Source organism: Hyla sarda, unplaced genomic scaffold (assembly GCF_029499605.1).
Source record: "Hyla sarda isolate aHylSar1 unplaced genomic scaffold, aHylSar1.hap1 scaffold_69, whole genome shotgun sequence".
Lineage (NCBI taxonomy): Eukaryota > Metazoa > Chordata > Amphibia > Anura > Hylidae > Hyla > Hyla sarda.
This window is the reverse complement of record NW_026610707.1, coordinates 525,365-551,285: the sequence shown is the minus strand read 5'-3', so window position 1 is coordinate 551,285 and position 25,921 is coordinate 525,365. Positions and strand designations below refer to the sequence as shown.

Sequence of the window (25,921 nt, the reverse complement as noted above, 5' to 3'; positions counted from 1 at the left end):
GTGTGACCTCTCTTACAGTATAGACTCCATAGTGTGACCTCTCTTACAGAATAGACTCCATAGTGTGACCTCTCTTACAGTATAGACTCCATAGTGTGACCTCTCTTACAGTATAGACTCCATAGTGTGACCTCTCTTACAGAATAGACTCCATAGTGTGACCTCTCTTACAGTATAGACTCCATAGTGTGACCGCTCTTACAGTATAGACTCCGTAGTGTGACCTCTCTTACAGTATAGACTCCATAGTGTGACCTCTCTTACAGTATAGACTCCATAGTGTGACCGCTCTTACAGTATAGACTCCATAGTGTGACCTCTCTTACAGTATAGACTCCATAGTGTGACACCTCTCTTACAGTATAGACTCCATAGTGTGACCTCTCTTACAGAATAGACTCCATAGTGTGACCGCTCTTACAGTATAGACTCCATAGTGTGACCTCTCTTACAGTATGGACTCCATAGTGTGACCTCTCTTACAGTATAGACTCCATAGTGTGACCGCTCTTACAGTATAGACTCCGTAGTGTGACCTCTCTTACAGTATAGACTCCATAGTGTGACCGCTCTTACAGTATAGACTCCATAGTGTGACCGCTCTTACAGTATAGACTCCATAGTGTGACCGCTCTTACAGTATAGACTCCATAGTGTGACCGCTCTTACAGTATAGACTCCATAGTGTGACCGCTCTTACAGTATAGACTCCATAGTGTGACCTCTCTTACAGTATAGACTCCATAGTGTGACCTCTCTTACAGTATAGACTCCATAGTGTGACCGCTCTTACAGTATAGACTCCATAGTGTGACCGCTCTTACAGTATAGACTCCATAGTGTGACCTCTCTTACAGTATAGACCCCATAGTGTGGCCTCTCTTACGGTATAGACCCCATAGTGTGACCTCTCTTACGGTATAGACTCCATAGTGTGACCTCTCTTACAGTATAGACTCCATAGTGTGACCTCTCTTACAGTATAGACTCCATAGTGTGACCTCTCTTACAGAATAGACTCCATAGTGTGACCTCTCTTACAGTATAGACTCCATAGTGTGACCTCTCTTACAGAATAGACTCCATAGTGTGACCTCTCTTACAGTATAGACTCCATAGTGTGACCTCTCTTACAGTATAGACTCCATAGTGTGACCTCTCTTACAGTATAGACTCCATAGTGTGACCTCACTTACAGTATAGACTCCATAGTGTGACCTCTCTTACAGTATAGACTCCATAGTGTGACCGCTCTTACAGTATAGACTCCATAGTGTGACCTCTCTTACAGTATAGACTCCATAGTGTGACCGCTCTTACAGTATAGACTCCATAGTGTGACCTCTCTTACAGTATAGACTCCATAGTGTGGCCTCTCTTACGGTATAGACCCCATAGTGTGACCTCTCTTACGGTATAGACTCCATAGTGTGACCTCTCTTACAGTATAGACTCCATAGTGTGACCTCTCTTACAGTATAGACTCCATAGTGTGACCTCTCTTACAGTATAGACTCCATAGTGTGACCTCTCTTACAGAATAGACTCCATAGTGTGACCTCTCTTACAGTATAGACTCCATAGTGTGACCGCTCTTACAGTATAGACTCCGTAGTGTGACCTCTCTTACAGTATAGACTCCATAGTGTGACCGCTCTTACAGTATAGACTCCATAGTGTGACCGCTCTTACAGTATAGACTCCATAGTGTGACCGCTCTTACAGTATAGACTCCATAGTGTGACCGCTCTTACAGTATAGACTCCATAGTGTGACCTCTCTTACAGTATAGACTCCATAGTGTGACCTCTCTTACAGTATAGACTCCATAGTGTGACCTCTCTTACAGTATAGACTCCATAGTGTGACCTCTCTTACAGTATAGACTCCATAGTGTGACCTCTCTTACAGTATAGACTCCATAGTGTGACCGCTCTTACAGTATAGACTCCATAGTGTGACCGCTCTTACAGTATAGACTCCATAGTGTGACCTCTCTTACAGTATAGACTCCATAGTGTGACCGCTCTTACAGTATAGACTCCATAGTGTGACCTCTCTTACAGTATAGACTCCATAGTGTGACCGCTCTTACAGTATAGACTCCATAGTGTGACCTCTCTTACAGTATAGACTCCATAGTGTGACCTCTCTTACAGTATAGACTCCATAGTGTGACCTCTCTTACAGTATAGACTCCATAGTGTGACCTCTCTTACAGTATAGACTCCATAGTGTGACCTCTCTTACAGTATAGACTCCATAGTGTGACCTCTCTTACAGTATAGACTCCATAGTGTGACCTCTCTTACAGTATAGACTCCATAGTGTGACCTCTCTTACAGTATAGACTCCATAGTGTGACCTCTCTTACAGTATAGACTCCATAGTATGACCTCTCTTACAGTATAGACTCCATAGTGTTACCTCTCTTACAGTATAGACTCCATAGTGTGACCTCTCTTACAGTATACACTCCATAGTGTGACCTCTCTTACAGTATACACTCCATAGTGTGACCTCTCTTACAGTATAGACTCCATAGTGTGATCTCTCTTACAGTATAGACTCCATAGTGTGACCGCTCTTACAGTATAGACTCCATAGTGTGACCGCTCTTACAGTATAGACTCCATAGTGTGACCTCTCTTACAGTATAGACTCCATAGTGTGACCGCTCTTACAGTATAGACTCCATAGTGTGACCTCTCTTACAGTATAGACTCCATAGTGTGACCTCTCTTACAGTATAGACTCCATAGTGTGACCGCTCTTACAGTATAGACTCCATAGTGTGACCTCTCTTACAGTATAGACTCCATAGTGTGACCTCTCTTACAGTATAGACTCCATAGTGTGACCGCTCTTACAGTATAGACTCCATAGTGTGACCTCTCTTACAGTATAGACTCCATAGTGTGACCGCTCTTACAGTATAGACTCCATAGTGTGACCTCTCTTACAGTATAGACTCCATAGTGTGACCGCTCTTACAGTATAGACTCCATAGTGTGACCTCTCTTACAGTAGAGACTCCATAGTGTGACCTCTCTTACAGTATAGACTCCATAGTGTGATCTCTCTTACAGTATAGACTCCATAGTGTGACCGCTCTTACAGTATAGACTCCATAGTGTTACCTCTCTTACAGTATAGACTCCATAGTGTTACCTCTCTTACAGTATAGACTCCATAGTGTGACCCCTCTTACAGTATAGACTCCATAGTGTGACCTCTCTTACAGTATAGACTCCATAGTGTGACCTCTCTTACAGTATAGACTCCATAGTGTGACCTCTCTTACAGTATAGACTCCATAGTGTGACCGCTCGTACAGTATAGACTCCATAGTGCGACCGCTCTTACAGTATAGATTCCATAGTGTGACCTCTCTTACAGTATAGACTCCATAGTGTGACCGCTCTTACAGTATAGACTCCATAGTGTGACCGCTCTTACAGTATAGACTCCATAGTGTGACCTCTCTTACAGTATAGACTCCATAGTGTGACCGCTCTTACAGTATAGACTCCATAGTGTGACCTCTCTTACAGTATAGACTCCATAGTGTGACCTCTCTTACAGTAGAGACTCCATAGTGTGACCTCTCTTACAGTATAGACTCCATAGTGTGATCTCTCTTACAGTATAGACTCCATAGTGTGACCGCTCTTACAGTATAGACTCCATAGTGTGACCTCTCTTACAGTATAGACTCCATAGTGTGACCTCTCTTACAGTATAGACTCCATAGTGTGACCTCTCTTACAGTATAGACTCCATAGTGTGACCTCTCTTACAGTATAGACTCCATAGTGTGACCTCTCTTACAGTATAGACTCCATAGTGTGACCTCTCTTACAGTATAGACTCCATAGTGTGACCGCTCTTACAGTATAGACTCCATAGTGTGACCGCTCGTACAGTATAGACTCCATAGTGCGACCGCTCTTACAGTATAGATTCCATAGTGTGACCTCTCTTACAGTATAGACTCCATAGTGTGACCTCTCTTACAGTAGAGACTCCATAGTGTGACCTCTCTTACAGTATAGACTCCATAGTGTGACCTCTCTTACAGTATAGACTCCATAGTGTGACCGCTCTTACAGTATAGACTCCATAGTGTGACCTCTCTTACAGTATAGACTCCATAGTGTGACCTCTCTTACAGTATAGACTCCATAGTGTGACCTCTCTTACAGTATAGACTCCATAGTGTGACCGCTCTTACAGTATAGACTCCATAGTGTGACTGCTCTTACAGTATAGACTCCATAGTGTGACCTCTCTTACAGTATAGACCCCATAGTGTGACCTCTCTTACAGTATAGACCCCATAGTGTGACCTCTCTTACAGTATAGACTCCATAGTGTGACCTCTCTTACAGTATAGACTCCATAGTGTGACCTCTCTTACAGTATAGACTCCATAGTGTGACCGCTCTTACAGTATAGACTCCATAGTGTGACCTCTCTTACAGTATAGACCCCATAGTGTGATCTCTCTTACAGTATAGACCCCATAGTGTGACCTCTCTTACAGTAGACTCCATAGTGTGATCTCTCTTACAGTATAGACTCCATAGTGTGATCTCTCTTACAGTATAGACTCCATAGTGTGACCTCTCTTACAGTATAGACTCCATAGTGTGACCTCTCTTACAGTATAGACTCCATAGTGTGACCTCTCTTACAGTATAGACTCCATAGTGTGACCGCTCTTACAGTATAGACTCCATAGTGTGACCGCTCTTACAGTATAGACTCCATAGTGTGACCTCTCTTACAGAATAGACTCCATAGTGTGACCGCTCTTACAGTATAGACTCCATAGTGTGACCTCTCTTACAGTATAGACTCCATAGTGTGACCGCTCTTACAGTATAGACTCCATAGTGTGACCGCTCTTACAGTATAGACTCCATAGTGTGACCTCTCTTACAGTATAGACTCCATAGTGTGACCGCTCTTACAGTATAGACTCCAAAGTGTGACCGCTCTTACAGTATAGACTCCATAGTGCGACCTCTCTTACAGTATAGACTCCATAGTGTGACCGCTCTTACAGTATAGACTCCATAGTGTGACCGCTCTTACAGTATAGACTCCATAGTGTGACCTCTCTTACAGTATAGACTCCATAGTGTGATCTCTCTTACAGTATAGACTCCATAGTGTGACCGCTCTTACAGTATAGACTCCATAGTGTGACCGCTCTTACAGTATAGACTCCATAGTGTGACCGCTCTTACAGTATAGACTCCATAGTGTGACCTCTCTTACAGTATAGACTCCATAGTGTGACCTCTCTTACAGTATAGACTCCATAGTGTGATCTCTCTTACAGTATAGACTCCATAGTGTGACCTCTCTTACAGTATAGACTCCATAGTGTGACCTCTCTTACAGTATAGACTCCATAGTGCGACCGCTCTTACAGTATAGACTCCATAGTGTGACCGCTCTTACAGTATAGACTCCATAGTGTGACCTCTCTTACAGTATAGACTCCATAGTGTGACCGCTCTTACAGTATAGACTCCATAGTGCGACCGCTCTTACAGTATAGACTCCATAGTGTGACCGCTCTTACAGTATAGACTCCATAGTGTGACCTCTATTACAGTATAGACTCCATAGTGTGATCTCTCTTACAGTATAGACTCCATAGTGTGACCTCTCTTACAGTATAGACTCCATAGTGTGACCGCTCTTACAGTATAGACTCCATAGTGTGACCGCTCTAACAGTATAGACTCCATAGTGTGACCGCTCTTACAGTATAGACTCCATAGTGTGACCTCTCTTACAGTATAGACTCCATAGTGTGACCGCTCTTACAGTATAGACTCCATAGTGTGACCTCTCTTACAGTATAGACTCCATAGTGTGACCTCTCTTACAGTATAGACTCCATAGTGTGACCGCTCTTACAGTATAGACTCCATAGTGTGACCTCTCTTACAGTATAGACTCCATAGTGTGACTGCTCTTACAGTATAGACTCCATAGTGTGACCGCTCTTACAGTAGAGACTCCATAGTGTGACCTCTCTTACAGTATAGACTCCATAGTGTGACCGCTCTTACAGTATAGACTCCATAGTGTGACTGCTCTTACACATGTCTATCCTGTCACTTACAGCATTAGTCGTCTTGAGATTTGCGTTCTTCTTCGGGACGGTTCCGTTTGGTAGAGAACAGGACAGAAGCTTCTTCTTCCCGACCTGAAATTAACAAAAGAGATGAATGAGCTGAATCGCTGAGCGGTAACAGGACAATGGAGTACGAGAGAATACAGGAGAGAAGGTAAATACAGAGCATAGCCCCGCCTCCTTTAGCTCCAGGTATAATATAAAGCATAGTCCCGCCTCCTTTAGCTCCAGGTATAATATAAAGCATAGCCCCGCCTCCTTTAGCTCCAGGTATAATATAAAGCATAGCCCCGCCTCCTTTAGCTCCAGGTATAATACAGAGCATAGCCCCGCCTCCTTTAGCTCCAGGTATAATACAGAGCATAGCCCCGCCTCCTTTAGCTCCAGGTATAATACAGAGCATAGCCCCGCCTCCTTTAGCTCCAGGTATAATATAAAGCATAGCCCCCGCCTCCTTTAGCTCCAGGTATAATATAAAGCATAGCCCCCGCCTCCTTTAGCTCCAGGTATAATATAAAGCATAGCCCCCGCCTCTTTCAGCTCCAGGTATAATACAGAGCATAGCCCCTGCCTCCTTTAGCACCAGGTATAATATAAAGCATAGCCCCGCCTCCTTCAGCTCCAGGTATAATATAGAGCATAGCCCCCGCCTCCTTTAGCTCCAGGTATAATATAAAGCATAGCCCCCGCCTCTTTCAGCTCCAGGTATAATACAGAGCATAGCCCCTGCCTCCTTTAGCACCAGGTATAATATAAAGCATAGCCCCGCCTCCTTTAGCTCCAGGTATAATATAGAGCATAGCCCCCGCCTCCTTTAGCTCCAGGTATAATATAAAGCATAGCCCCCACCTCCTTTAGCTCCAGGTATAATATAAAGCATAGCCCCCACCTCCTTTAGCTCCAGGTATAATATAAAGCATAGCCCCGCCTCCTTTAGCTCCAGGTATAATATAAAGCATAGCCCCCACCTCCTTTAGCTCCAGGTATAATATAAAGCATAGCCCCCACCTCCTTTAGCTCCAGGTATAATATAAAGCATAGCCCCGCCTCCTTTAGCTCCAGGTATAATATAAAGCATAGCCCCCACCTCCTTTAGCTCCAGGTATAATATAAAGCATAGCCCCCGCCTCCTTTAGCTCCAGGTATAATATAAAGCATAGCCCCCACCTCCTTTAGCTCCAGGTATAATATAAAGCATAGCCCCGCCTCCTTTAGCTCCAGGTATAATATAAAGCATAGCCCCCACCTCCTTTAGCTCCAGGTATAATATAAAGCATAGCCCCCACCTCCTTTAGCTCCAGGTATAATATAAAGCATAGCCCCCACCTCCTTTAGCTCCAGGTATAATATAAAGCATAGCCCCGCCTCCTTTAGCTCCAGGTATAATATAAAGCATAGCCCCCGCCTCTTTTAGCTCCAGGTATAATATAAAGCATAGCCCCCGCCTCTTTTAGCTCCAGGTATAATATAAAGCATAGCCCCCGCCTCTTTTAGCTCCAGGTATAATATAAAGCATAGCCCCCACCTCCTTTAGCTCCAGGTATAATATAAAGCATAGCCCCCACCTCCTTTAGCTCCAGGTATAATATAAAGCATAGCCCCCACCTCCTTTAGCTCCAGGTATAATATAAAGCATAGCCCCCACCTCCTTTAGCTCCAGGTATAATATAAAGCATAGCCCCCACCTCCTTTAGCTCCAGGTATAATATAAAGCATAGCCCCCACCTCCTTTAGCTCCAGGTATAATATAAAGCATAGCCCCCACCTCCTTTAGCTCCAGGTATAATATAAAGCATAGCCCCCACCTCCTTTAGCTCCAGGTACAATATAAAGCATAGCCCCGCCTCCTTTAGCTCCAGGTATAATATAAAGCATAGCCCCCGCCTCTTTTAGCTCCAGGTATAATATAAAGCATAGCCCCCGCCTCTTTTAGCTCCAGGTATAATATAAAGCATAGCCCCCGCCTCTTTTAGCTCCAGGTATAATATAAAGCATAGCCCCCGCCTCCTGTGTGTAATACATGGCGGAGCCTATGACCTGTGGACCTTCCGTCCTTCTCGTTACGAGGCTATGAATAAAGTTTCATCCCTCCCCATGAAGAAGCGGATTAGATGGCGGTTTTCTTCTGCGCCGTCTGTAGATCACAGCCGACATTTACTGTCCAGTAAAAAGATTCCGAAACCGTCGCTGAGATCTACGGCGCGGGGAGGAGAAATATCCAATCCTTCAATAAACCGCAAATAACAATAAAACGCGACATTTATGGGACAATGAAGGAAACAGCAGTCATTAAATGGCGCCATCACCCAGTTATACCGCCATCAGTGTGATCACCGGGAGTGGGTGCCGCAGCTGTAAATCAGAGGAACTGTCTACTGCAGAGACCAGAGATGGCCCCGGGAGGAGAGGGGGTCAGGGGCCCCGGGAAGAGAGGGGGGGGTCAGGGGCCCCAGGGGAAGAGGGGAGGGGGTCAGGGGCCCCAGGGGAAGAGGGGAGGGGGTCAGGGGCCCCAGAGGAAGAGGGGAGGGGGTCAGGGGCCCCGGGAGGAGAGCGGGGGTCAGGGGCCCCGGGAGGAGAGGGGGGGGTCAGGGGCCATAGGGGAATAGGGGGGGGGGGTCAGGTGCCCCAGGGGAAGAGGGGGGGGGGTCAGGTGCCCCAGGGGAAGAGGGGGGGGGGGGGGGGTCAGGGGCCCCGGGAGGAGAGGGGGGGTCAGGGGCCCTAGGGGAAGAGGGGGGGGGGGTCAGGGGCCCCAGGGGAAGAGGGGGGGGGGGGTCAGGTGCCCCAGGGGAAGAGGGGGGGGAGGTCAGGGGCTCCATGTTGGGTAAGTGGGGGGTTTGTTGCCTACACGCACCGGTATGGTTGGTGTGGACGGTTTGCTGCTGCAGCTGTCGGTCTCGGACGTCCCATTGCTGCTGGCCGGACTGCTCCGATCCTCAGCGGCGCCCCCCCCAGAAACACCATTTGGATTGCCCTCTGGAGGGTCCTCATTGTCCAGGCTGTTCCTCCAAGTCTTCATCATCTCCAGCACGTTGGACGGTCGCTGCACGCTGCTGGTGTCTCCCTGAGAAGAGACCGACATGGGGGGAACAGGGAACAGTCAGTATAATAAGAGACATATGAGGAGAGAACAGTCAGTATAATAAGAGACATATGAGGAGAGAACAGTCAGTATAATAAGAGACATATTATACCGACTGTTCTCCCCATATGTCTCTTATTATACCGACTGTTCTCTCTATAAGAGACCTATGGGGGGGGGGGAAACAGTCGGTATAATAAGAGACATATGGAGGAGGACAGTCGGTATAATAAGAGACATATGGGGAGAGAACAGTCAGTATAATAAGAGACATATGGAGAGAACAGTCGATATAATAAGAGACATATGGAGAGAACAGTCGGTATAATGAGAGACATATGGAGAGAACAGTCGGTATAATAAGAGACATATGGAGAGAACAGTCGGTATAATAAGAGACATATGGAGAGAACAGTCGGTATAATGAGAGACATATGGAGAGAACAGTCAGTATAATGAGAGACATATGGAGAGAACAGTCGGTATAATAAGAGATATATGGAGAGAACAGTCGGTATAATAAGAGATATATGGAGAGAACAGTCGGTATAATAAGAGACATATGGAGAGAACAGTCGGTATAATAAGAGATATATGGAGAGAACAGTCGGTATAATAAGAGACATATGGAGAGAACAGTCGGTATAATGAGAGACATATGGAGAGAACAGTCGGTATAATAAGAGACATATGGAGAGAACAGTCGGTATAATAAGAGACATGTGGAGGAGAACAGTCGGTATAATAAGAGACATATGGAGAGAACAGTCGGTATAATAAGAGACATGTGGAGGAGAACAGTCGGTATAATAAGAGACATATGGAGAGAACAGTCGGTATAATGAGAGACATATGGAGAGAACAGTCAGTATAATGAGAGACATATGGAGAGAACAGTCGGTATAATAAGAGACATATGGAGAGAACAGTCGGTATAATAAGAGACATATGGAGAGAACAGTCGGTATAATGAGAGACATATGGAGAGAACAGTCGGTATAATGAGAGACATATGGAGAGAACAGTCGGTATAATGAGAGACATATGGAGAGAACAGTCGGTATAATAAGAGACATATGGAGAGAACAGTCGGTATAATAAGAGACATATGGAGAGAACAGTCGGTATAATAAGAGACATATGGAGAGAACAGTCGGTATAATAAGAGACATATGGAGAGAACAGTCGGTATAATAAGAGACATATGGAGAGAACAGTCGGTATAATAAGAGACATATGGAGAGAACAGTCGGTATAATAAGAGATATATGGAGAGAACAGTCGGTATAATAAGAGATATATGGAGAGAACAGTCGGTATAATAAGAGACATATGGGGAGAACAGTCGGTATAATAAGAGACATATGGAGAGAACAGTCGGTATAATAAGAGACATATGGAGAGAACAGTCGGTATAATAAGAGACATATGGAGAGAACAGTCGGTATAATAAGAGATATATGGAGAGAACAGTCAGTATAATAAGAGACATATGGAGAGAACAGTCGGTATAATAAGAGACATATGGGGGGGGTGGAATATGAACATTATTTTGGATTGGTGCACAAATCTTCTTGCCTTTAGGCGTATATCAGTAGTCTCCAAACTGTGGACCTCCAGCTGTTGCAAAGCTACAACTCCCATGGAATTGTAGTTTTGCAACAGCTGGAGGCACCCTGGTTGGAAATCACTGCTGTAGGGTGCCGGGTGGCTCAACCTACCGTGATCCAGGGATCGTCCAGCAGCTCGTTAGCGGTGATCCGGTCGGCGGGATCCACTCTCAGGAGTTTCCGCAGAACGTCTTTAGCTGGAAGAAAAGAAGGAAAATAAGTGAGAAGGATGGGAGGGGTCTGCGACAGTGACCCGGGGGCCCTAATGTAAGATCTGCACCAGGGGCCCCTCTGCTGACACCAGTCATTGGCACAGCGCCCTATGTGGCTCCTCAACCAATAACACCTCTGCTGAAGGCTGTCGGGGCATGCTGGGAGTTGTAGTTTTGCAACAGCTGGAGAACCCAAAGATTGCAGACACTGCTATAAATGTGGTGCTTCTAAACCAATATGCCTCCAGTTGTTGCAAAACTACAACTCCAAGCATGCCCCGACAGCCTTTAGCTGATATGGCATGATGGGAGTTGTAGTTTTGTATGAGCTGGAGAGCCACAGCTAGGGAAGTGCTGGATTAGGAGTGTTGTGTTTCATAACTACAACTCCCAGCATGCTCCAACACCCCGGGGTTGTAAAGTTAATTGCAAACCTACATCGCCCTACAGGCCAGGAGTTGTAGTTTTGCAACAGCTGGAGGCACATCGATGCACTGCTTCTAAACCAACTGTTGCAAGCAGTTGCTGTGTGCCTACAGCTGTTGCAAAACTACAACTCCCAGCATGACTAGAGTTGTAGTTTTGTATGAGCTGGAGAGCCACAGTTTGGGGGTGCTGGATAAGGAGTGTTTCCCAATTGGTGCGCCTCCAGCTGTTACTAAACTACAATTCCCAGCATGCCCAGAGGGCCTCTGGCTTTGTACTGGAGCCCCTAGGACCTTATTGGGCTTTCGACCAGGCCAAAGTGCAGAATCTAAAGCAGTGTTTCCCAACCAGGGTGCCTCCAGCTGTTGCAAAACTACAACTCCCAGCATGCCCGGACAGCCAACGGCTGTCCGGGTATGCTGGGAGTTGTAGTTGTGCAACAGCTGGAGGTCCACAGTTTGAAGACCACTGCATTGTGCCTAAATGTAAGTGCACCAACACAGAATATTGACCCATATGTCTCTGGGCATGCTGGGAGTTGTAGTTTTGCAACGACTTAAGCAAACAAATACACAAAGTATATTGAGATAGTGCAAACCTTTTCCATCATTTGCTGTGAATATTTCCCATTATTCCCCCGATCCCCGTTCTGCCCATGTTCTTTGTCTTACAGCCGGGGGGCGCCGGCGGTTCTGGGCGGGGTTCCCCCTGATTTGCACATGTAATAGTCCCGGTCCCCGTTGTGTAAGTGCAGAGCGTTCCCTTTTACATTCGGCTCAGGCTATTCCCTAATGTATCCGATCGATAGCAGAACCTTTCCTAAGTACACCCCCGTGTCAGCCGAACAATGGCGCGCTCTGCCCCGGCGCCGCGGCTGCTAAAAGGCTCTTTATTAGCCGCTCCCTCCGCGGTGCGGGCCCGGGACTCCTCGCGGCCATTAAAAGCCTTTTCCTCGGTGACACACGCTGCTCCCTAAAACAAGCGCTCGGCGTCCGGCGTGTGGGCAACTTACCCGCCTCGCTCACCGACTGCCACGCCGGAGACGAGAACTTCAACTCCCCCCGCTTTATGTGCTCGAAAAGTTTGTCCTCGGAGCTTCCCATAAATGGCGGATCCCCGGACAACCTGCGGGCGAAAGACGAGAAGATACAGGATGAGCAGTAATTCTATTATTTATATATCGCCAACATATTCTGCAGCGCAGTACACAGCATGAAGAGCAGTAATTCTATTATTTATATATCGCCAACATATTCCGCAGCGCAGTACAGAGGATGAAGAGCAGTAATTCTATTATTTATATATCGCCAACATATTCCGCAGCGCAGTACAGAGGATGAGGAGCAGTAATTCTATTATTTATATATCACCAACATATTCCGCAGCGCAGTACAGAGGATGAAGAGCAGTAATTCTATTATTTATATATCGCCAACATATTCCGCAGCGCAGTACAGAGGATGAAGAGCAGTAATTCTATTATTTATATATCGCCAACATATTCTGCAGCGCAGTACAGAGGATGAAGAGCAGTAATTCTATTATTTATATATCGCCAACATATTCCGCACCGCAGTACAGAGGATGAAGAGCAGTAATTCTATTATTTATATATCACCTACACATTCTGCAGCGCAGTACAGAGGATGAAGAGCAGTAATTCTATGATTTATATATCGCTAACATATTCTGCAGCGCAGTACAGAGGATGAAGAGCAGTAATTCTATTATTTATATATCGCCAACATATTCTGCAGCGCAGTACAGAGGATGAAGAGCAGTAATTCTATTATTTATATATCGCCAACATATTCTGCAGCGCAGTACAGAGGATGAAGAGCAGTAATTCTATTATTTATATATCGCCAACATATTCTGCAGCGCAGTACAGAGGATGAAGAGCAGTAATTCTATTATTTATATATCACCAACATATTCTGCAGCGCAGTACAGAGGATGAAGAGCAGTAATTCTATTATTTATATATCGCCAACATATTCCGCACCGCAGTACAGAGGATGAAGAGCAGTAATTCTATTATTTATATATCACCTACACATTCTGCAGCGCAGTACAGAGGATGAGGAGCAGTAATTCTATTATTTATATATCACCAACATATTCCGCACCGCAGTACAGAGGATGAAGAGCAGTAATTCTATTATTTATATATCGCCTACATATTCTGCAGCGCAGTACAGAGGATGAAGAGCAGTAATTCTATTATTTATATATCGCCAACATATTCCGCACCGCAGTACAGAGGATGAAGAGCAGTAATTCTATTATTTATATATCGCCAACATATTCTGTAGCGCAGTACAGAGGATGAAGAGCAGTAATTCTATTATTTATATATCGCCTACATATTCTGCAGCGCAGTACAGAGGATGAAGAGCAGTAATTCTATTATTTATATATCGCCAACATATTCCGCACCGCAGTACAGAGGATGAAGAGCAGTAATTCTATTATTTATATATCGCCAACATATTCCGCACCGCAGTACACAGCCCGTCATCCCTCACACTGCTCCCTGTTCACCATTGGGGCTGACAATCTAAATTTACCTATCAGTATGTTTTTAGAGTGTGGAAGGAAAGCAATGCAAGCATGGGGAGAACATACAAACTCCTTTCACATAAGTATCTGGAAGAAACCAATGCACACGAGGAGAACATGGAAAAGAATAATAATACAAACACGAGGAGAACATACAAACTCCTTGCAGATAAGAACCTGTAGGAAACTGAAGCAAATATGGGGGAACATACAAACATCCTGCAGATGAGATACAAACTTCTTGAAAAAAAAATACCTGGAGGAAACCCATGCGCACACAGGAAGAACATACAAACTTCCTGCAGAAAAGTTCCTGGAAGAAACCAATGCAAACACGGGGAGCATACCAACTCCCTGCAGATAAGTACCAGGAGGAAATCCAGCCAAATACAGGGAGAACAAACAAACTCCATGAAGATAAGCACCTGAAGGAAATTGATACAAATATGGGTAAAACATATGAACTCCTTGCAGATAAGAACCTGGAAGAAACCAATGCAAACACAGAGAGAACATACAGACTCCCTACAAATAAATAGCTAGAGAAACCAATGCAAGCACAGGGAGAACATCCAAATCCTTGCAGATAAGTACCTGGAATAAACCAATTGAAACACAGGGAGAACATTCAGACTCCATACTAATAAATACCTAGAGAAATTCAATGCAAACACAGAAAGAACATACAAACTCTTTGCAGATAAGTACCCGGAGGAAACTCGGGCAAACACAGGGAGAACATACAAACTCCTAGAAAATAAGTATCTGGAAGAAACCAATGCAAACAAAGAGAAAACATCCAGACTCCCTACAAATAAATACTTAGAGAAACCTAATGCAAACACAGGGAGAACATACAAACTAATTGCAGATAAGAACCTGGAAGAAACAAATTGAAACACAAGAAGAACATACAGACTCCCTACAAATAAATACCTAGAGAAATTATATGCAAACACAGGATAAACATACAAACTCCTTGCAGATAAGTACCTGGAGGAAACACAGACAAACACAGGGAGAACATACAAACTCCTTGCAGATAAGTACCTGGAAGAAACAAATTGAAACACAAGAAGAACATACAGACTCCCTACAAATAAATACCTAGAGAAATTATATGCAAACACAGGATAAACATACAAACTCCTTGCAGATAAGTACCTGGAGGAAACACAGACAAACACAGGGAGAACATACAAACTCCTTGCAGATAAGTATCTGGAAGAAACCAATGCAAACGCAGGGAAAACATACAAACTCCTTGCAGATAAGTATCTGGAAGAAACCAATGCAAACGCAGGGAAAACATACAAACTCATTGCAGATAAGTACCTGGAAGAAACAAATTGAAACACAAGAAGAACATACAGACTCCCTACAAATAAATACCTAGAGAAATTCTATGCAAACACAGGAAGAACATACAAACTCCTTGCAGATAAGTATCTGGAAGAAACCAATGCAAACGCAGGGAAAACATACAAACTCATTGCATATAAGTACCTGGAAGAAACAAATTGAAACACAAGAAGAACATACAGACACCCTACAAATAAATACCTAGAGAAATTCAATGCAAACACAGAAAGAACATACAAACTCCTTGCAGATAAGTACCTGGAGGAAACTCGGGCAAACAGAGGGAGAACATACAAACTCCTAGAAAATAAGTATCTGGAAGAAACCAATGCAAACACAGAGAAAACATCCAGACTCCCTACAAATAAATACTTAGAGAAACCTAATGCAAACACAGGGAGAACATACAAACTAATTGCAGATAAGAACCTGGAAGAAACAAATTGAAACACAGGAAGAACATACAGACTCCCTACAAATAAATACCTAGAGAAATTCTATGCAAACACAGGAAGAACATACAAACTCCTTGCAGATAAGTATCTGGAAGAAACCAATGCAAACGCAGGGAAAACATACAAACTCATTGCAGATAAGTACCTGGAAGAAACAAATTGAAACACAAGAAGAACATACAGACTCCCTACAAATAAATACCTAGAGAAATTCTATGCAAACACAGGAAGAACATACAAACTCCTTGCAGATAAGTATCTGGATGAAACCAATGCAAACACAGGGAAAACATACAAACTCCTTGCAGATAAATATCTGGAAGAAACCAATGCAAACGCAGGGAAAACATACAAACTCATTGCAGATAAGTACCTGGAAGAAACAAATTGAAACACAAGAAGAACATACAGACTCCCTACAAATAAATACCTAGAGAAATTCTATGCAAACACAGGATGAACATACAAACTCCTTGCAGATAAGTACCTGGAGGAAACACAGACAAACACAGGGAGAACATACAAACTCCTTGCAGATAAGTATCTGGAAGAAACCAATGCAAACGCAGGGAAAACATACAAACTCCTTGCAGATAAGTATCTGGAAGAAACCAATGCAAATGCAGGGAAAACATACAAACTCATTGCAGATAAGTACCTGGAAGAAACAAATTGAAACACAAGAAGAACATACAGACTCCCTACAAATAAATACCTAGAGAAATTCTATGCAAACACAGGAAGAACATACAAACTCCTTGCAGATAAGTATCTGGATGAAACCAATGCAAACACAGGGAAAACATACAAACTCCTTGCAGATAAATATCTGGAAGAAACCAATGCAAACGCAGGGAAAACATACAAACTCATTGCAGATAAGTACCTGGAAGAAACAAATTGAAACACAAGAAGAACATACAGACTCCCTACAAATAAATACCTAGAGAAATTCTATGCAAACACAGGATGAACATACAAACTCCTTGCAGATAAGTACCTGGAGGAAACACAGACAAACACAGGGAGAACATACAAACTCCTTGCAGATAAGTATCTGGAAGAAACCAATGCAAACGCAGGGAAAACATACAAACTCCTTGCAGATAAGTACCTGGAGGAAACTCGGGCAAACACAGGGAGAACATACAAACTTCTTGCAAATAAGTATCTGGAAGAAACCAATGCACACACAGAGAGAACATACAGACTTCCTACAAATAAATACTTAGAGAAACCTAATGCAAACACAGGGAGAACATACAAACTCCTTGCAGATAAGTAAATGAAGAACAGCAATGCAAACATTGGGAGAACAGCTGCGAGGTCACATCATGTGCGCCCCTTATGGTCACTTGAAACTGCAGCGTCTCTATAATGGAATGGTTGCCAACCAGAATGCCTCCAGCTGTTGCAAAACTACAACTCCCAGCATGCCCGGACAGCCGTTGGCTGTCCGGGCATGATGGGAGTTGTAGTTTTGCAAAAGAGAAGTTTCATGCAGTGCTCAGACCGGCCAGCAGGTGTCGCCTCCGCCCCCCCGATGGGCTTTATTGACTAATAAATGGCGCCTTTTTTTTTTTTTCGGGTAGTCAATTATTCCGCCATTGAGTGTAACCCAATTTCACAACTGTCAGCGAGCGCGCCATTACATAATGATCCTCATCAAAATGCAAATTCCTTTTTATTTGTTTTGCAGACGTATAAAGATATTATAGACGGAATAATGAAAACCGCAATTAGTCACTTGAGGGAGCAGAGAATTGCGCCGCGATTTATGCCGTTGTTTTTACGCTATGATCTGGATGTAAAAAAAAAGTTAAATAAAATAAATAATAATAATAAAAAAATAAACTAATATAAAAAAAATATCCATCAGCGATGACAACGCCGCCATGGCGAGACGTATGGGGGGGGGGATAATTGAAACTGCGAACGTGAAAATAACGACAAGACGTCGACTCCAACTTAGGCTGCTTTCACACTATGAAACGTACCCATTATATAACGCCCGTTTTAAAATAGCGGGCGATCGCGGGGTTAAACGGCCATTAGAAAATCCTATTATAGTCTATGGGATTTTTCTAATAGCCGTTTTAACCCGTTATCGCCCGTTATTAATAACGGACGTTATTTTGTGATGGAAGATAGTAAAGGGACAAGTAGTGCGTGCAGTATTTCTTCTGTTCACTTAACATATACAAAACGTGCGTTATATAACGGGTACTTTTCATAGTGTGAAAGCCGCCGTACACTCCGAGAGGCGAGGGTCAGTTTTTATCCACAATGCAAATGTATCCAACCATTAATGGCTACTGTCACGTGACAGACAGCGCCCCCACCTGGCTACCTGTACACGTGGACATTGTATGGGATGTAGCGACAAACTGCTCAACAACTCACTGGGATCTCTATGTGCCTCATGTCTCATGATGACAAGAAAAGAGAAGAGAGCGGGGCACTCAGCAGAGAAGAGCGCAGGGCACTCAGAGAAAAGAGGAGAGAGCGGGGCACTCAACAGAGAAAAAAGAGAAGAGCGGGGCACTCAACAGAGAAAAGAGAAGAGCGCGGGGCACTCAACAGAGAAAAGAGAAGAGCGCAGGACAGTCAACAGAGAAAAAAGAAGAGCGCGGGGCACCAACAGAGAAAAGAGAAGAGAGCAGGGCACTCAACAGAGAAAAGAGGAGAGAGCAGGGCACTCAACAGAGAAAAGAGAAGAGAGCGGGGCACTCAGCAGAGAAGAGCGCAGGGCACTCAGAGAAAAGAGGAGAGAGCGGGGCACTCAACAGAGAAAAAAGAGAAGAGAGGGGCACTCAACAGAGAAAAGAGAAGAGAGCGGGGCACTCAACAGAGAAAAAAGAGAAGAGCGGGGCACTCAACAGAGAAAAGAGAAGAGCGCGGGGCACTCAACAGAGAAAAGAGAAGAGCGCAGGACAGTCAACAGAGAAAAAAGAAGAGCGCGGGGCACCAACAGAGAAAAGAGAAGAGCACGGGGCACTCAACAGAGAAAAGAGCAGGGCACTCAACAGAGAAAAGAGAAGAGCGCGGGGCACTCAACAGAGAAAAGAGAAGAGGGCAGGGCACTCAACAGAGAAAAGAGAAGAGGGCAGGGCACTCAACAGAGAAAAGAGAAGAGCACGGGGCACTCAACAGAGAAAAGAGAAGAGAGCGGGGCACTCAACAGAGAAAAGAGAAGAGCGCAGGGCACTCAACAGAGAAAAGAGAAAAGAGGGCAGGGCACTCAACAGAGAAAAGAGAAGAGCACGGGGCACTCAACAGAGAAAAGAGAAGAGGGCAGGACAGTCAACAGAGAAAAAAGAAGAGCGCGGGGCACTCAACAGAGAAAAGAGAAGAGAGCAGGGCACTCAACAGAGAAAAGAGGAGAGAGCAGGGCACTCAACAGAGAAAAGAGAAGAGCGCAGGGCACTCAACAGAGAAAAGAGAAGAGCGCAGGGCACTCAACAGAGAAAAGAGAAGAGCGCAGGGTCCTCAACAGAGAAAAGAGAAGAGCGCAGGGCACTCAACAGAGAAAAGAGAAGAGCGCAGGGTCCTCAACAGAGAAAAGAGAAGAGCGCAGGGCACTCAACAGAGAAAAGAGAAGAGCGCAGGGCACTCAACAGAGAAAAGAGAAGAGCGCAGGGCACTCAACAGAGATAAGAGAAGAGCGCAGGGCACTCAGAGAAAAGAAGAGCGCAGGGCACTCAGATAAAAAAGAAGAGAGCAGGGCACGCAGAGAAAAGACTACTTACAGCATATACATGATGACCCCCCTACTTACAGCATATACATGATGACCCCCCCCCTACTTACAGCATATACATGATGACCCCCCCCTACTTACAGCATATACTTGATTACCCCCCCTACTTACAGTATATACATGATGACCCACCCCCCTACTTACAGCATATATATGATGACCCCCCCCCCTACTTACAGCATATACATGATGATCCCCCTACTTACAGCATATACACGATGACCCCCCCTACTTACAGCATATACATGATGACCCCCCCTACTTACAGCATATACATGATGACCCCCCCCACTTACAGCATATACATGATGACCCCCCCTACTTACAGCATATACATGATGACCCCCCCTACTTACAGCATATACATGATGACCCCCCTACTTACAGCATATACATGATGACCCCCCTACGTACAGCATATACATGATGATCCCCCTACTTACAGCATATACATGATGACCCCCCCCACTTACAGCATATACATGATGACCCCCCCACTTACAGCATATACATGATGACCCCCCTACTTACAGCATATACATGATGACCCCCCCCCCACTTACAGCATATACATGATGACCCCCCTACTTACAGCATATACATGATGACCCCCCCACTTACAGCATATACATGATGACCCCCCCCACTTACAGCATATACATGATGACCCCCCCCCCACTTACAGCATATACATGATGACCCCCCCCCCACTTGCAGCATATACATGATGACCCCCCCACTTACAGCATATACATGATGACCCCCCCCCTACTTACAGCATATACATGATGACCCCCCCCACTTACAGCATATACATGATGACCCCCCCCCTACTTACAGCATATACATGATGACCCCCCCCCTACTTACAGCATATACATGATGACCCCCCCACTTACAGCATATACATGATGACCCCCCCCACTTACAGCATATACATGATGACCCCCTACTTACAGCATATACATGATGACCCCCTACTTACAGCATATACATGATGACCCCCCCCCTACTTACAGCATATACATGATGACCCCCCCCTACTTACAGCATATACATGATGACCCCCCCACTTACAGCATATACATGATGACCCCCCTACTTACAGCATATACATGACCCCCCCACTTACAGCATATACATGATGACCCCCCCCCACTTACAGCATATACATGATGACCCCCCCCCACTTACAGCATATACATGATGACCCCCCCACTTACAACATATACATGATGACCCCCCCACTTACAGCATATACATGATGACCCCCCCCACTTACAGCATATACATGATGACTCCCCCTACTTACAGCATATACATGATGACCCCCCCCCACTTACAGCATATACATGATGACCCCCCCCACTTACAGCATATACATGATGACCCCCCCCCACTTACAGCATATACATGATGACCCCCCCACTTGCAGCATATACATGATGACCCCCCTACTTGCAGCATATACATGATGACCCCCCTACTTACAGCATATACATGATGACCCCCCCCACTTACAGCATATACATGATGACCCCCCCACTTACAGCATATACATGATGATCCCCCTACTTACAGCATATACATGATGACCCCCCCCTACTTACAGCATATACATGATGACCCCCCTACTTACAGCATATACATGATGACCCCCCCCACTTACAGCATATACATGATGACCCCCCCCACTTACAGCATATACATGATGACTCCCCCTACTTACAGCATATACATGATGACCCCCCCCCCACTTACAGCATATACATGATGACCCCCCCCACTTACAGCATATACATGATGACTCCCCCTACTTACAGCATATACATGATGACCCCCCTACTTACAGCATATACATGATGACCCCCCCACTTACAGCATATACATGATGACCCCCCCCACTTACAGCATATACATGATGACCCCCCCCCCACTTACAGCATATACATGATGACCCCCCCCACTTACAGCATATACATGATGACCCCCCCCTACTTACAGCATATACATGATGACCCCCCTACTTACAGCATATACATGATGACCCCCCCTACTTACAGCATATACATGATGACCCCCCCACTTACAGCATATACATGATGACCCCCCCACTTACAGCATATACATGATGACCCCCCCCTACTTACAGCATATACATGATGACCCCCCCCTACTTACAGCATATACATGATGACCCCCCCACTTACAGCATATACATGATGACCCCCCCACTTACAGCATATACATGATGACCCCCCCCCCTACTTACAGCATATACATGATGACCCCCCCTACTTACAGCATATACATGATGACCCCCCCCCCTACTTACAGCATATACATGATGACCCCCCCACTTACAGCATATACATGATGACCCCCCTACTTACAGCATATACATGACCCCCCCACTTACAGCATATACATGATGACCCCCCCCCCACTTACAGCATATACATGATGACCCCCCCCACTTACAGCATATACATGATGACCCCCCCACTTACAACATATACATGATGACCCCCCCACTTACAGCATATACATGATGACCCCCCCCCACTTACAGCATATACATGATGACCCCCCCCCACTTACAGCATATACATGATGACCCCCCCCCCACTTACAGCATATACATGATGACCCCCCCACTTACAGCATATACATGATGACCCCCTACTTACAGCATATACATGATGACCCCCCCCCCCTTCTTACAGCATATACATGATGACCCCCTACTTACAGCATATACATGATGACCCCCCCCTACTTACAGCATATACATGATGACCCCCTACTTACAGCATATACATGATGACCCCCCCCACTTACAGCATATACATGATGACCCCCCCCCCCTTCTTACAGCATATACATGATGACCCCCCCCCTACTTACAGCATATACATGATGACCCCCTACTTACAGCATATACATGATGACCCCCCCCACTTACAGCATATACATGATGACCCCCCCACTTACAGCATATACATGATGACCCCCCCACTTACAGCATATACATGATGACCCCCCCACTTACAGCATATACATGATGACCCCCTACTTACAGCATATACATGATGACCCCCCCCACTTACAGCATATACATGATGACCCCCCCCCCCCCCCCACTTACAGCATATACATGATGACCCCGATGCTCCAGATGTCGCACTGCTGGCTGTAGTCGTGGGCGTTGATCACCTCTGGCGCTGCCGGTTGAGAATAAACACTAATATTAATAATACAGAAAACACTTATAAATGCTTAAACACTCTGTGCAACAAATCCGCTGACGGGGTCTAATTTATTCCCGGATGATGCGGAGGAGACGGCAGATGTTGGGATGAATTATGTACGGACCCCCCCCCCCCACAGAAGTGATGAGTGGGGGGACACACATGATAGGTGACAGCGGCAGCAGAGCAGCTGGGGCGCGGACGTATTTATAACATTCACACCTAAATGTTTGATGTGGCGGCTGCTGATCCTGCAGAACAAAGAGTGTGGAGCTCTTACCCATATAGTTGGGGGTCCCACAGGTGGACTGCAGCATGTTCTCACTGCCCACCCCACCTTTCTGCACCGCCAAACCGAAATCAGTCACCTGACAGCGAAAAATAATATGGTTATCATTACTGGAGGACTACAGCTCCCAGCATGCCCTGACATATGATGACTAAATAGGTAATACTTCCTCCAACCCAGTGGTGTCCAAACTGTGGCCCTCCAGATGTTGCAAAACTACAACTCCCAGCATGCCCCGGACAGCCAACGGCTGTCCGGGCATGCTGGGAGTTGTAGTTTTGCAACATCTGGAGGGCCACAGTTTGGACACCACTACCTAATCCTATTAGTCTGTCGCCCCCTTCAGCATCACACAGGGACCTACCTTAATGTTCAGCTTCATCTCTTCACCTTCTCTGGCGTCCACTCTCTGGACTAAAATGTTCTCTAGTTTGAGATCTCGGTGGACGATATCTATAAGAGAAACAGCAGAATAGTAAGTGCAGCTCTGGAGTATAATACAGGATATAACTCAGGATCAGTACAGGATAAGTAATGTAATGTATATACACAGTGACCTCACCAGCAGAATAGTGAGTACAGCTCTGGAGTATAATACAGGATATAACTCAGGATCAGTACATGATAAGTAATGTAATGTATGTACACAGTGACCTCACCAGCAGAATAGTGAGTGCAGCTCTGGGGTATAATACAGGATATAACTCAGGATCAGTACAGGATATGTAATGTAATGTATGTACACAGTGACCTCACCAGCAGAATAGTGAGTACAGCTCTAGAGTATAATACAGGATATAACTCAGGATCAGTACAGGATAAGTAATGTAATGTATGTACACAGTGACCTCACCAGCAGAATAGTGAGTACAGCTCTGGAGTATAATACAGGATATAACTCAGGATCAGTACAGGATAAGTAATGTAATGTATGTACACAGTGACCCCACCAGCAGAATAGTGAGTGCAGCTCTGGAGTATAATACAGGATATAACTCAGGATCAGTACAGGATAAGTAATGTAATGTATGTACACAGTGATCTCACCAGCAGAATAGTGAGTACAGCTCTGGAGTATAATACAGGATATAACTCAGGATCAGTACAGGATCAGTAATGTAATGTATGTACACAGTGACCTCACCAGCAGAATAGTGAGTACAGCTCTTGAGTATAATACAGGATATAACTCAGGATCAGTACAGGATAAGTAATGTAATGTATATACACAGTGATCTCACCAGCAGAATAGTGAGTACAGCTCTGGAGTATAATACAGGATATAACTCAGGATCAGTACAGGATAAGTAATGTAATATATGTACACGGTGACCTCACCAGCAGAATAGTGAGTACAGCTCTGGGGTATAATACAGGATATAACTCAGGATCAGTACAGTATAAGTAATGTAATGTATATACACAGTGACCTCACCAGCAGAATAGTGAGTACAGCTCTGGGGTATAATACAGGATATAACTCAGGATCAGTACAGGATAAGTAATGTAATGTATATACACAGTGACCTCACCAGCAGAATAGTGAGTACAGCTCTGGGGTATAATACAGGATATAACTCAGGATCAGTACAGGATAAGTAATGTAATGTATGTACACAGTGACCTCACCAGCAGAATAGTGAGTACAGCTCTGGAGTATGATACAGGATATAACTCAGGATCATGTACATGTAAATTAATCAGTATACAGGGGTTTAGGATATTAGACTGAATGCTACACATAACAGAGCGGGTGATCTAGTCAGATGTTAAGACACACAAATATAAACCACAACAACTAGAAAAATGAGCTAAAACCTATAAAAGCGCACATGGTTCAACACCCCCATCTCCCACCAGGGGGAGCCAGGGCACAGCTGCTGAGCTCAGGTGTTGGCTGTGGTTCTCAGGCCTTGTTCACACTGCCGTCAGACTCCGCTATTTGTAGTTCCGTCGGTAATCCGGCTGGGCTGACTCCATTGCTATAGCAGTTTTTCCCCGACAAGTGTGCCTCCAGCTGTTGCAAAACTACAACTCCCAGCATGCCCGGACAGCCGTTGGCTGTCCGGGCATGCTGGGAGTTGTAGTTTTGCAACAGCTGGAGGAATACTGAATATTCTGGACACTGTTATAGAGTCCTAGGGCCCTCCTCTTACGCCATTAAGAACCTTCTCACAACCGGTCACATCTGGCGCTCCGTACCTTTCTTGTGTAGATAGGCGATGGCGTAGGCCAAGCTGTGGATGACGTGTCTGGTTTCGCTCTCGGTCAGTCGCTTCCTCCGGTGCAGGATTTCCCGCAGCTCTCCACCTTCACACAGCTCCATCACCAGGTACACCCTCTGAAACAGAACAGACTTTACTTCTCTGTTACCTCCAGTTACATCCACAGCTGCATTTCAATTCTGCTTCTATTACAGGCGACCCCATAGCAGCACACACACCCCCCTCAGCTGCCCTCCTGTCTGTGCAGCGACTAAAAAGAACATAATATAATGTCATGTATTGTGGGGGTTGTAGTGTTCTGTAACTCCCACAGAAGTGTACGGGACACAGAGAGCTTGGTTGTTTCCGTGATCCCAGCTACCTCGGGATGTAACATCCAACAGATACTTTTCTAGGAGGGATGGGGGTTGGGGGACCTCAGTTTTGATGATGGGCGCGGATCCCTAAACATTTATGGCATACCCTGTCAATGGGAATAACCCTTTAAGTCTCTGCCAAGAAAGAGAGAAATATATATATATATATATATATAT

The 25,921-nt window shown here is 45.1% G+C and overlaps 1 protein-coding gene across 4 annotated transcripts in view; it reads right to left on the bottom strand.

The window, feature by feature from the left end:
* The window catches only part of STK33 (serine/threonine kinase 33), a 79,973-nt gene that overhangs the window by 3,331 nt on the left and 50,721 nt on the right, over positions 1-25,921 (bottom strand). For all 4 annotated transcript variants that reach the window (XM_056554372.1, XM_056554373.1, XM_056554371.1 and 1 more), the window contains exons 5-12: positions 25,366-25,504; positions 23,528-23,616; positions 23,155-23,242; positions 22,772-22,847; positions 12,497-12,609; positions 10,958-11,043; positions 9,009-9,218; positions 6,146-6,229 (exon numbers count right to left, since the gene is read on the bottom strand). In XM_056554372.1, the coding sequence (XP_056410347.1) occupies positions 6,146-6,229; positions 9,009-9,218; positions 10,958-11,043; positions 12,497-12,609; positions 22,772-22,847; positions 23,155-23,242; positions 23,528-23,616; positions 25,366-25,504 (885 nt within the window). The remainder of the gene's footprint in view (positions 1-6,145; positions 6,230-9,008; positions 9,219-10,957; positions 11,044-12,496; positions 12,610-22,771; positions 22,848-23,154; positions 23,243-23,527; positions 23,617-25,365; positions 25,505-25,921) is intronic.